This window comes from Primulina tabacum, chromosome 16 (genome assembly GCF_025594145.1).
Source record: "Primulina tabacum isolate GXHZ01 chromosome 16, ASM2559414v2, whole genome shotgun sequence".
NCBI classification, from domain to species: domain Eukaryota; kingdom Viridiplantae; phylum Streptophyta; class Magnoliopsida; order Lamiales; family Gesneriaceae; genus Primulina; species Primulina tabacum.
The window spans coordinates 24306271-24318267 of NC_134565.1; the positions used below are offsets into that span (position 1 = coordinate 24306271).

The 11997-nt window shown below is 41.4% G+C and overlaps 2 protein-coding genes across 2 annotated transcripts; one reads left to right on the plus strand and one right to left on the minus strand.

The window, feature by feature from the left end:
* Positions 1–365: 365 nt before the first annotated feature.
* On the minus strand, positions 366–1099 carry LOC142528425 (endochitinase EP3-like; the record flags this gene model as incomplete). Its single annotated transcript, XM_075633473.1, has 2 exons — positions 366–787; positions 895–1099. Coding segments are annotated over 2 exons (627 nt in total), but the record flags the coding sequence as incomplete, so codon positions are not given.
* A 3607-nt stretch (positions 1100–4706) lies between these two features.
* Positions 4707–7710, plus strand: LOC142528426 (uncharacterized). The gene is made up of 6 exons (XM_075633474.1): positions 4707–5266; positions 5460–5643; positions 5685–6492; positions 6933–6991; positions 7091–7158; positions 7236–7710. Exons 1-6 carry the CDS (start codon positions 4707–4709, stop codon positions 7708–7710), a joined length of 2154 nt encoding a protein of 717 aa, XP_075489589.1.
* Positions 7711–11997: the final 4287 nt, after the last annotated feature.

Genomic DNA, 11997 nt, shown 5'->3' on the forward strand with positions numbered 1-11997 from the left:
AGAGTAGATCCAGTTCTGGGGCTGGTGAAGAAGATTATTGTTCTCAGTTTATTTTTATGTTAATTCCGCTGTATCTGTTAAGACACTGTTATGTCTGGTTTTACATTTCCGTTGTAAAACGTCAGTATTCGAGTTGTAACAGACAATTAATTTATTTCGTATTATGAATAAAAGACTGGTTTCTGAATTATGTACTCTGAGGCTGGTTGTTTTCAAATGCAAATTTGAGAGCAACGCCGGTGTCAACCAACCCCCGTCCCGGGGCGTGACACAACCAGGCACTGCAAGCTCTCTAATTACGACATTTGAGTTGCATGCTTTGTATGGTGCAAAACAACATTTAAATGATTTGCTTTCAACATAAATTAGCACCTAAGATTGGTGCCCGGATCAACTCCAAGCTGATTGCAAAAATCTTTGAAATACTGAACACGAGCTTCGACAGCACTTGGATCAGCACCGTTACATTCGTGCTGACCGTTAATGGCACGAATCGTGGCCCCGAAATCCTGTGGAGGAGTTATAGCTGCATCGTGACAATTTTTCATCCAAAACCAGAGGGCCGACTTGAACGATATGACGGCATCAGTGGCCACGATTTCGGGGTTATTCAGTCCGTCGAAGCCTAAGGCTTTCCCAGCTTCGCCGTAGTTGAAATTCCATGATAGGTTCAAGGGACCTCGCCCGTGATAACTCTTGTTTGCTACGCATGGATATTGAATCTCACTCTTGTCGCAATAGTCATTAGCTGAGATGCCATACACATCCTCCTCTATGGAACACATATCTGCAGTTGAATTTATTTTTCTCACATTTAGAGAATAAACAAATCTGTGTTTTAATTTGCCTCCACTTTTAAATTAATATGGACAAGTTGGATAAAAGAAATCTTACAGCCAGTTTCATAGGTGACATGCGCAAAGAATGCAGCAATTTCACGCTTCATAATGTCTGTAGAGACGGTGGAGCCGAAGTTTGGATAAGAACCAACAGCTTGAAGAAAGGATGCCCGGTTATAGAGTCCCCTACTGGGACAACTTTCGGTGGCTTGATTGGCAATCCCATAGAAGAATGTGTCCGTCACTATGTCAGAAACTTTGATTATATTTCACTTTAGTTCATCGATAATGATAAAAAAAATTGTACACACGCATTGCGTGTGCAAAATAACTAGTATATATTATAGGTGGAGTACTGCAACTACTTTTTGTTAAGAGTATTGTAGGAAAATATAAGGTGCTCCTTGCAATGCGCATTGCTTGTCTAGGTGATCAGTGAGATATACAATTTAAGGTTCAATGTATATTTTTTTCCTAATTAATTTAAATGTTTCATTGTTATTTTCCCGTGATAAACAACTGTTTCAACCAAACTTGGACTTTTTGGATAACACAAATCATGAGGTCAAAGGCTCGAAACTACTGATGCATAAATTAAGTACTATATCAATCATTCTTAAATATTAAACTCATATGTGAGGAAGCATGGAACAATAGTGTACTTCCATATTATTGAATCATGTATGAGAAAATTGTCCGATTTTTAAAATAAATAAGACTAGTCAGATAATTGAATCACGTAATTACATATTATATATGCTGTGAATGAAGCATGTATGGACACAAATTCTATCTCACATACGTAATTCTTTGATGAATGGATTGAATTTATCTGCATGAATTTCTTGGTATTGTCGTTGGTTCCATTCTTGATTAGCGAGAGAATGCGGCTGAGTTTCCTTCACCAGAAATATGTCTGAAGTGTATTGGATGATTTTGCTGAATACATTTGATTTGAGACAATATAAAAGATCAATCCTAGCTTGTTTCTCCCGATTTGATGATAGCAAGCGATACTGCAGAATCAACTTCCACCCAAGTTGGGAAAAAAATTGGACAATTGGCAAAGTTCTAGACCTCGAAGAAAAGTCCTTAGTTCCACTTTGGTGTTAAGCTGCCAAGCCCAATATAATCTGAGAAAGCAACCGCAACTCTCCCATCAGCATCACGAATAACTCCTCCTACCGCTGATTGCATTCTGTCTTTCGTACTCCGTGTTAAGCTTGTAAAATCCTGTGGGGGGTTTCTTCCATCAGACGATACTGCATATCATGTGATTTTCACCCGTGATGGTGAGATTAAGCTTGTGAGCTTCTTTAACAAATCCCCTCTAATGTTAAATTTGAGGACGCATGTGAAACGTATTTTCCTTTTTAACTTTAAAATAATACTAATTTTCTTTTATAAATATTTTCTTCTAATTTCAAGACCATCCAACATAAAACTATTATTTAAAAACTCAAATACATAAAAATTCATATATTGTAAACCACCAAAATCATACGTCACTTTAAAATAATCCAACGGCTAAATTTAAAAATAAATTATAAAATATTTAAATAAATAATCCTCAAAAATCTTTACTTCAAAACTTTAAATCTTAATCTAATGCGGAAAATAAAAGTCATCTGGAAGTGTACTGCCGGATCCTGATCCACTCAAGCGTCAGCACCTTCCTCAAAATCATCATCGCCTGTGACTATCAAAATCTAGTAATTATAATGACTAAGCACGTTCTAACCATAAGTAAAAAAAATAATACATATACATGCACATGCAGCTTTAAAATAATATTTTAATAAAATAAACTGGCGTAAAAGCTCGTAATCATGTATCATATCATAAATCATTAAATCATAAAGCTTTACATCATCGTATATCATGCGTGGGTAAAGTTTGATTCTTGAAAGTGATTAGCCGCAATAATATCATCATGTAGTCGACATATCAGTCTTAGCTACACCAAGTACTTGGGGGCGGGACGTCAGCAACTATTGTCACTGGGTCGTGGCCAAATATGAAAATACGATCATCGAGCTCTCTCTGGGGCCTTCTCCCGTAAACGGGCTTCTTCTGGGGTCTTTTCTCTCACGATATCCCCAATCATATCTTTTTATGTAATAGTCAATTCACATCCTTCAAAATATTTTTCCTTTCATTTTATTATAAAATATTGAGTCTTTCAAAAATAGCAATTTTCGAGAAAAATCATACATCCTTTGCATATATCATAAAAATATCATATTTTTATCATAACCATTTTAAAATATCATTTAGCATGTATTATGATTTTTCGGGACACTGCCAGATCATTCGTACTATCCGAGACGTAAAATCACCATTTTACCCCTGGAACTCGAACTTCCCAATTTTAACTTCTTCTTACTTTTATTGACTCGAGCCTATCTCATAGCATCATATAAGATTAAGTTTTACTTCTAATTTTTTCTTAGACGTAAACCCGAGCCATTCAATTTATTTGCTTAATAACTAAACCATGAAACTTTTTAAACCCGAATTGATTTCAAACTTAATATTTTAATCCCATATTTTAAACATAAGTTTTTCATCCCCAAAATATCCCTGGGAGCCATGAACCAACCCCCGTGGACCATGGTTCGATCCCATTCCCTTCCCACAGCCAAACCGAACTCTAAGCCCTAATCGAGCCTCGTTTCTCCCAAACACCCGAGCCACCCTCGAGCCACCATGGACCAGACCATTCCCATCTTGGAACCTTCCTGTCCCAGCCTAGACCAGCGTACCAGCCCCTAGTCCAGGAAACTAGCCGCGCACCCCTCTCCTCTAATCCCCAAAGTCGCGGCTCACACTAAACCGAGCCACCTTGGACCACGGCTGCACTAGACCACGTCCAGAACCAGAGCCATCCTCCCTAGACCCTACTGGACCAGCCTAGCCACCAAACCAACCGTGCGCCACACCTCTACAACCAGCCGCATACCTTGGCTCTTGCTTTAAGCGTGCGGATGTGTAGTAGCCCGAATTCTACTAAGTTAACTAAACATGATTAAGTGTCTTTAATTAAGTAAATCATGTGTTAATTGACATTGGAACCGCTATAGTTGATTTCAGAAGCCATACATGATTTCAGAAGTCATGGAAGCCTAGGTAGTGGCTGAACAAACATGGCTGAGCAGAAAAGTCCGAACCGAGCTGGTGCTAAAGAATAAGTTCGAACCGAGCTGGTGCTAGGGAATATGTCCGAACTGAGCTGGTGCTAGGGAATAAGTCCGAACAGGTATGTTATTTAGGGAGCGAAGATGGAGGTCGGGATAATGAGCTTAGGTGTTCAGTAATGTGTCACAAGTCGGGACAGGTGTCTTGGTTCATGTGGCCAAGTGACAGGTGCCCGGACAGGTGTCGAAGAGCATGGCATTGAGTTGACACATCCATGAATGAAAGGGCTCGGGAGTCTCGAACTGAGGTCTATAAATAGACCATAATATTTCTCACTGTGAAGGTGTATTGTGTGTTTTAGTGCAAGTCCTAGCCATACTAGTGAGTCCGTACAAAGCAGAGCAGTCCGGACAGAGCTGAGCAGTCCGAACAGAACAGAGTAGTCTGGACAGGGCATCTAGGGAACGAAGCAGTCAAGGAACAAACTATTCGAACTTGGACAAGTGGAACTCAGAGCATCGAGCTTGGACAGGTTCAAACTTGGACATGTTGAACTCTGATTATTGTTATTTAGGTTAATTGCATGCTTAGCTCTTGATTAGTAGGTTATTCTGGAACGGGTCACTACATTTATGGTATCAGAGCATGCATATGATTTTTGGGATATATACTCTTTTTTGGGATTTTCGTTGACCATTTGACCGTTTTCATCCATTCTGTCTTGTAGCGATGGATGACCTCCTTGGTGATGAAATTAGTCACGGTAGTATAGGTCGTTGGGGTGACCAGGACGATAGGAGGCATCATCATGAGTATCGTCGGGATGGCCCTAGGCATTTTGAGATGCATTGCTTCATTCAAATGGGGCCTAAGCCTTTAGTCGGTGGTGAGACTTCTGATGTTGCAGAGGATTGGTTAGAGCGCATGGAGATTTGCTTCCGTGCATTCCAGTGCACCGAGGAGCAGCAGAAGGAGACCCTTGGTTTTCTTCTCGAGGGGCGTGTGTGCAAGTGGTGGCGATCGACTTCTGCGACGATAGTCCAGTCTCGTGGCAGGGTGACTTGGGCCGACTTTTGTGAAACTTTCATGCAGCTATATTTTCCTCCAGCCCTTCGCCAGACAAAGACGATTGAACTTCTGAGTCTTAAGCAGGGGAGTATGTCTATTGAAGAGTATCAGCAGAAATTCTTCGAGTTGTTGCCCTTTGCTCCTCATATTAGTGGCAGTTCTGAGGCCAAGTATGACCATTTTCTGCAGGGCCTTAACCAGGAGATATTTGTTGAGTCACTGTCTGCGATGATCCTAATTCTTATGAAGGGTTAGTGAACCGGTGTTGCCAGGCAGAGATCAGTCTGCAGCGTGGTAGGTCTATTATGTCTTCTCGACCTCCAAGTACTTTGAGCCCTCGATCTCAGACTTTCAAGAAGTCTGGGTTTTCTTCTTCTGGATCTAGATCTTGATCTAGCGGTTTTTTTTGCATAGGAAAAGAACAACGTTTCTTGTGTACATTGTGGGAAGAATCATCAATCTGAACAGTGCCAAACAGCCACAACAGTTTGTTTTCAGCGCGGAGAGATGGGTCACCGAAAGAAGCATTGTCCTCATTTGCGAGGTGGAGCGGGATCTGCTTCCGGATCTCAAACGACTATTCAGCAGAGGACACAAGGTCAGGAAGTGGGCGGTTCGAATCTTCGACCTCGTGCCTAGGGTCAGGTATTTGCGCTGAACCAAGATCAGGCTACAGATGAGACAGGGAGAGTCATAGCAGGCACTTTTCGTTTATGTGGTATTCCTGATTTTGCTTTTATTGATACCGGAGCATCACATTCATTCATATCTGAACGATTTGTTAAGCGTCATAAGTTACCGTATGTTTCTCTAGACGTCATTCTTTCGGTTTCTACTCTGATGGGTCATTCGGTGTTAGCGAAGCATCTTGTGCTGTGTTGTCCTTTAGATTTTGAGGGTAACGAGTTGACTGCGAATCTTATGATCCTAGAGATGGAACACTTTGATTGTATTCTAGGTATAGATCTATTGACCACCTACCGAGCTACTGTGGATTGTTACAAGAAGCTTGTTCATTTTCGTACGACTGAGAGCTCTAGTTTGTTTTTCTATGGTGAGGGAGCGCGACCTCCGATGCCAGTGGTATCCACTCTGAAAGCCTGTCATGCTTTAGAGTCGGGCGGGGAAGGTTACCTCATCTATGCGATTGATTTGTCCACAAGTAGTGTTGGTATATATGATCTTCCAGTGGTTTGTGAATTTCCTAATGTTTTCACAGATGATATTCCTGGTTTTCATCCGATTAGAGAGGTGGAATTTGGCATCGAATTAGTGCCTGGGACTGCACCGATTTCTCATGCACCCTATCGTTTAGCGCCGTCAGAGATGAGGGAATTAAAGCAGCAGTTGCAGGATCTTCTTGATAAAGGTTATATTCGCTCGAGTGTTTCACCTTGGGGAGCTCCAGTCTTGTTTGTCAAGAAGAAGGATGGATCAATGCGACTGTGTATTGATTATCGCCAACTGAATCATTTGACGATCAAAAACAAGTGTCGATCCATATGACATGCTCGTATTGATGACTTGTTCGATCAACTTCAGGGTACTTCTGTGTACTCCAAGATTGACTTGCGATCTGGTTATCATCAAATGAGAGTTAGAGATGATGATATTTCCAAGACTGCATTCCGTACTAGATATGGACATTACGAGTTCTAGTGATGCAATTCGGATTAATGAATGCACCAGCGGTTTTCATGGATCTGACGAACCGAGTCTTTTGAGATTATCTGGATCAGTTTGTTATGGTTTTCATCGACGATATTTTGATTTATTCTCATAATGTGGAAGAGCATGCCAATCACTTGAGGATTGTTTTGCAGATTCTTCGTGAGAAGCAATTGTATGCTAAGCTGAGTAAGTGCGAGTTCTAGATTAATCGTGTAGTATTCCTTTGTCATGTGATTTCCAAGGAAGGATTTTCTGTGGATTCTAGCAAGATTGAGGCAATGCTAAATTGGTCACATCCGATGACAGTGGCCGAGATCCATAATTTTCTGGGTCCGGCAGGGTATTATCGTTGCTTCATCGTGAATTTTTCTCAGGTAGCTAGACCATTGACGCAGCTTACTCGTAAGGATGTTCCATTTGATCGTGGTCATCTAAGTGCGAAGTAAGTTTCAAAGAGCTTCGCCGACTTCTTACTTCTGCATTTGTTTTGGCATTACCGTCAGGATTTGATGGTTTTAGTGTCTACACCGATGCCTCTTTGCATGGCTTAGGGTGTGTGTTGACGCAGAATGGTCATGTGATCGCTTATTCTTCCAGACAATTGAAATCTCATGGGGAGAATTATCCTGTTCATGATCTGGAGTTGGAAGCGCTGAAGATCTGTCGTCATTATATTTACAGTGTTCAGTTTGAAATATTTACTTACCATAAGAGTCTGAAGTATCTGTTCACTCAGGCTGAGTTGAACATGAGACAACATCATTGGATGGATCTACTTAAGGATTATGACTGTGTGATTAAATACCATCCAGGTTCTGCGAATCTCACAGCTAATGCTCTTAGTCGCAAGGTGAGAGTTTCTGCACTTCAGACTAGTGCTATGTCTAGTGCTGTCCAGGATTGTTGTTCTTTGGGGATTAACTTCAAACATCAGAAGGGTATGGAAAGCATTCGTGTTGCTACCATTTTATCCGAGCCAGCTTTGTTCACTTGAATTCGAGATGCTCAGATGTCTTATCTCAAAACTCAGAGATTAGCTCGGTTAGCTGATGGAGATAGCGATTTCCACTATCACTCTGATGGTCTTCTGTGCTTGTCTAGTCGGGTTGTAGTACCAGAGGATGACACTTTTAGAGAAGAGATCTTGTCTCAGGCTCATCGCAGCAAGTTGAGTGTTCATCCAGGAAGCAACAAGATGTATAAAGACTTGAGGACGCGATTTTGGTGGAAAGGGATGAAGCGCAGCGTGTATCAGTTTGTCTCCAAGTGTCTGGTATGTTAGCATGTTAAGGCAGATCACCGTCAACCTGGAGGATTATTGTTGAATCTACCTATTCCTGAATGGAAATGGGAGCATATCACGATGAACTTCGTTACTCACTTGCCATTGTCTTCGAGGAACAGTGATGCTATTTGGGTAGTGGTGGATCGACTCACAAAGTCTGCTCATTTTCTGCCATATAACAGTGATTTCACTTTCTCTTGTATGGCTCGATTGTACATTCAAGAGATTGTATGTTTGCATGGAGTGCCAGTCAGTATTGTCAGTGACAGAGATCCTCGTTTTACCTCATGGTTTTGGGGTAGTTTCCGGTCAACAATGGGTAATTCACTGAGTTTGAGTACTGCTTATCATCTGGAGATTGACGGTCAGTCGGAGAGGACTATCTATACGCTTGAGGATATGTTGCGTGCCTGTGTTATGGATTTCGGAACCGCTTCGCAAGATCATTTGCCTCTGATTGAGTTCACGTACAACAACAACTATCATCGTAGTATTGGTATGGAACCATTTGAGGCATTGTACGGGCGACGTTGTCGTACTCCATTATTCTGGGACGAAGTTGGAGAACGACATGTTGAGGGACCAGAGTTAGTCCAGCAGGCTATTGATAAGGTTGCAATAATTAAGAAGCGGATTAAGACTGCACAGGATCGATAGGCTAGTTATGCGAATACCAAGCGTCGACCTCTTCAGTTTAAGCTAGGTGATAAAGTGTTTCTCCGAGTTTCACCTTTTCGCAGGATTTTGAGATTTGGCCTCAAGGGTAAGCTATCTTCGAGGTTTATTGGTCCATTTGAGATATTGAAAAGCGTTGGAGATTTGGCTTACAGACTTGCATTGCCCCCGTACCTATCGAGTATTCATGATGTGTTCCACATATCTTTGTTGAGACGGTATGTAGCAGATGAGTCTCATATCTTACATCCATCTGAAGTCCAACTTGATTCGGATTTTTCTTACGTGGAACGACCAGTTCAGATTATCGATCGCAAAGACAAGGTGTTGCGGACTAAGATCATTCCTCTTGTCTTAGTTCAGTGGTAGTGCAGAGGCACTGAAGAAGCCACTTGGGAGATAGAGAGTCGTATGCCTTCAGAGCATCCAGACTTGTTCATCCTCTAAACCTGATTTCAAGGACGAAATCTTTTTTAGTGGGGTTGAATGTAGTAGCCTGAATTCTAATAAGTTAACTAAACATGATTAAATGTCTTTAATTAAGTAAATCATCTGTTAATTGACATTGGAACAGCCATAGTTGATTCCAGAAGCCATACCTGATTTCAGAAGTCATGGCAGTCTAGGTAGTGGCTGAACAGACATGGATGAGCAAAAAAGTCCGAACCAAGCTGGTGCTAGGGAATATGTCCGAACCGAGTTGGTGCTAGGGAATAAGTCCGAACTGGTATGTTAGTTAGGGAGGGAAGATGGAGGTCGGGATAGTGAGCTGAGATGTTCAGTAACGTGTCACAAGTCGGGACAGGTGTCTTGGTACATGTGGCCGAGTGACATGTGTCCGGAAAGGTGTCGAAGTGCATGGCATTGGGTTGACACGCCCATGCATGAAAGGGCTCGGGAGTCTCGAACTGAGGTCTATAAATACACCATAGGATTTCTCACTGTGAAGGCGAATTGTGTGTTTTAGTGAAAGTCCTAGCCATCCTAGTGAGTCCGGACAGCACAGAGCAGTCCGGGCAAGTCAGAGTAAAGCAGTCCGGACAAAGCAGAGTAGTCTGCAAAGAGCTGAGCAGTCCAGACAGGACAGAGCAGTCCGGACAACGCTGAGCAGTCCGGATAGGACATAGCAGTTCGGACACAACAGAGCAGTCCGGACAGAACATAATAGTCCATGTTCAGTTCGGATAGGGCAGATAGGGAACGAAGCAGTCAGGGAACGAACTGTTCGAACTTGGACAGGTTGAACTCAGAGCATCGTCATCAGCGGGCTGATGACGGATGAAGGTTTGGAATTGTATCATTATTATTTCAGGAGTATTTGATACTCTAGTTATGTTTGGTAGATACGTTTTAGTGATGGTTTTCACATGATGTATAGGCTTGGACTAGACCTGGTTGTTCTGGTTTTTCCTGTGGATTAGGATTGCAGTGATAGAGGTACGAAATACTATCCGAGATATCCTGGTCGAGTATACATTTTTATATGTGTTGCATGATTAATTGCTGCATTGATATATGTCATATGATGCATGCTATTATGTCACAGTTTATGATGCATGTTGCATTTCATGTTGTGCCTTATCTCCTTCGAGACAGCCTTTACTGTTGAGCTGTATCTCTTTCGAGATAAGCTATATCTTTTGGGCGCTCAGCCATGTCTTGTGGATGCATGGACACCGAGAATACACAGTGGCTGACGGGTCGGGAGGGCTTCGGTGATCCGGGACATTTCACGTCCACGTCTGATCTTGTAGTGGATGTAGTGACCCAGAGGAGTACCGCGCGGCACTATCTACTTGGCGCATCTAGACTGAGCATGTTGAGATCTTTTGTTATTCTTGTTTCTTGACTACCTTGGTATCATATCATAGCATGTGCATGTCATATAGGTTTGTATACTCATGCTTTTGTACTTGGCATTCTTATCGCTCACCTCCTAGGTTTTTTTTTATCTTGGACACCCTATTCCCACATGGCAGATCTCAGGTTGGATTTCTTAGGAGGAAGAGGAGGACGTTGATTAGCCGGTTGATTTAGTTTATCAGTATTGTTTTGATTCGATATGGTTGTACCGTATAATTTGGTTTGAGTTATTCTGGACTTTGTTTGGGTTGTATAACTATTGTTTATTGACTGTTTCCGCAATTATATCTGATTATTGTTATTTAGGTTAATTGCATGCCTAGCTCTTGATTAGTAGGTGATTTTGGAACGATCACTATAGGCTGCCTCCTTCCTTCGAGCCTTGAGGAGTCTGGTCGCCCTAGGACTCTTCCTAGACTCTGAACCAAGCCACACACAGAACCTGAACCATGGCTGGCCGAGCCCTGGTGCAGCAGCTCCAACCCATAGCCAAGCTTTCCCCAAAACCCTTGAAAACCCTAACTCTTTTGATCCCTTCCATGCACAGTGATAAGATCAGTTGGTAGGTGAAAGAGTATTTAGAAGAGGTGGGTTGAATAAACACTCTACAATTTTACGTTCTTTTCAAATAATGAGTCAGTTTAGTGATAAACTGAACTCGGGAATATTTTTATGTCAATGTCAATTAGTTAACTAATGAAAGTGCGAAAAAAAACTGAATGACAGATAGAATAAAACTTAAATTAAGGGACACAAGATATATATATGTTCTGAGATTTCAATCACTCCTATGTCACCCCTTTTTTCTAAAAGATAGGAAATTCACTAAAAGACTTTGATCAATACAAGACTTGCACAGACCACCTTCAGTTTTGGACTTAACAATGTCAAACTGAAACTCTTAGTTTCAATACAGTTTATCATTTCACAACTGATCTGAAACTACTCAGCACAACTGATCTCTATAAGATCGAATATTACAACAGTTAGTGTTTGTGATTGTAAGCTCAATGTATAGCCTTGAATGCTATTAATGTATATGCTAAGTGTGAGCTTTTGAAATCTTTTGAATTTAAAAAGAAAGTTTGTTAGGAGATTTCAGCAGAATAACAACTTGGTAGTTTTGTTCGTTGTTTCTCTCAGCTGCTCTTCTCGACTATTTATAGGCTTTGCTTCGAATGGTAACAATGAATACGTTTGAATCTTTCTATCTGTTGTTTGCCACGTCAATACCATTCTGACATTCTTACACTATAGTATTGCTGAAATGCGGCGTTCTCACTACATGTTGCAGTCTGCATTTGTACAGTTGTCGTTTAATAGTTACATTCCTTAACTGATGACATGTCACAATATCTTATCAGTTTGACACAGCCGATAGAATTAGCTGATAGCTCTCAACTGATTGTAGTAAAAGTGATCAGTTTCCAACTGATCATACAGTCCACTACATAGTTC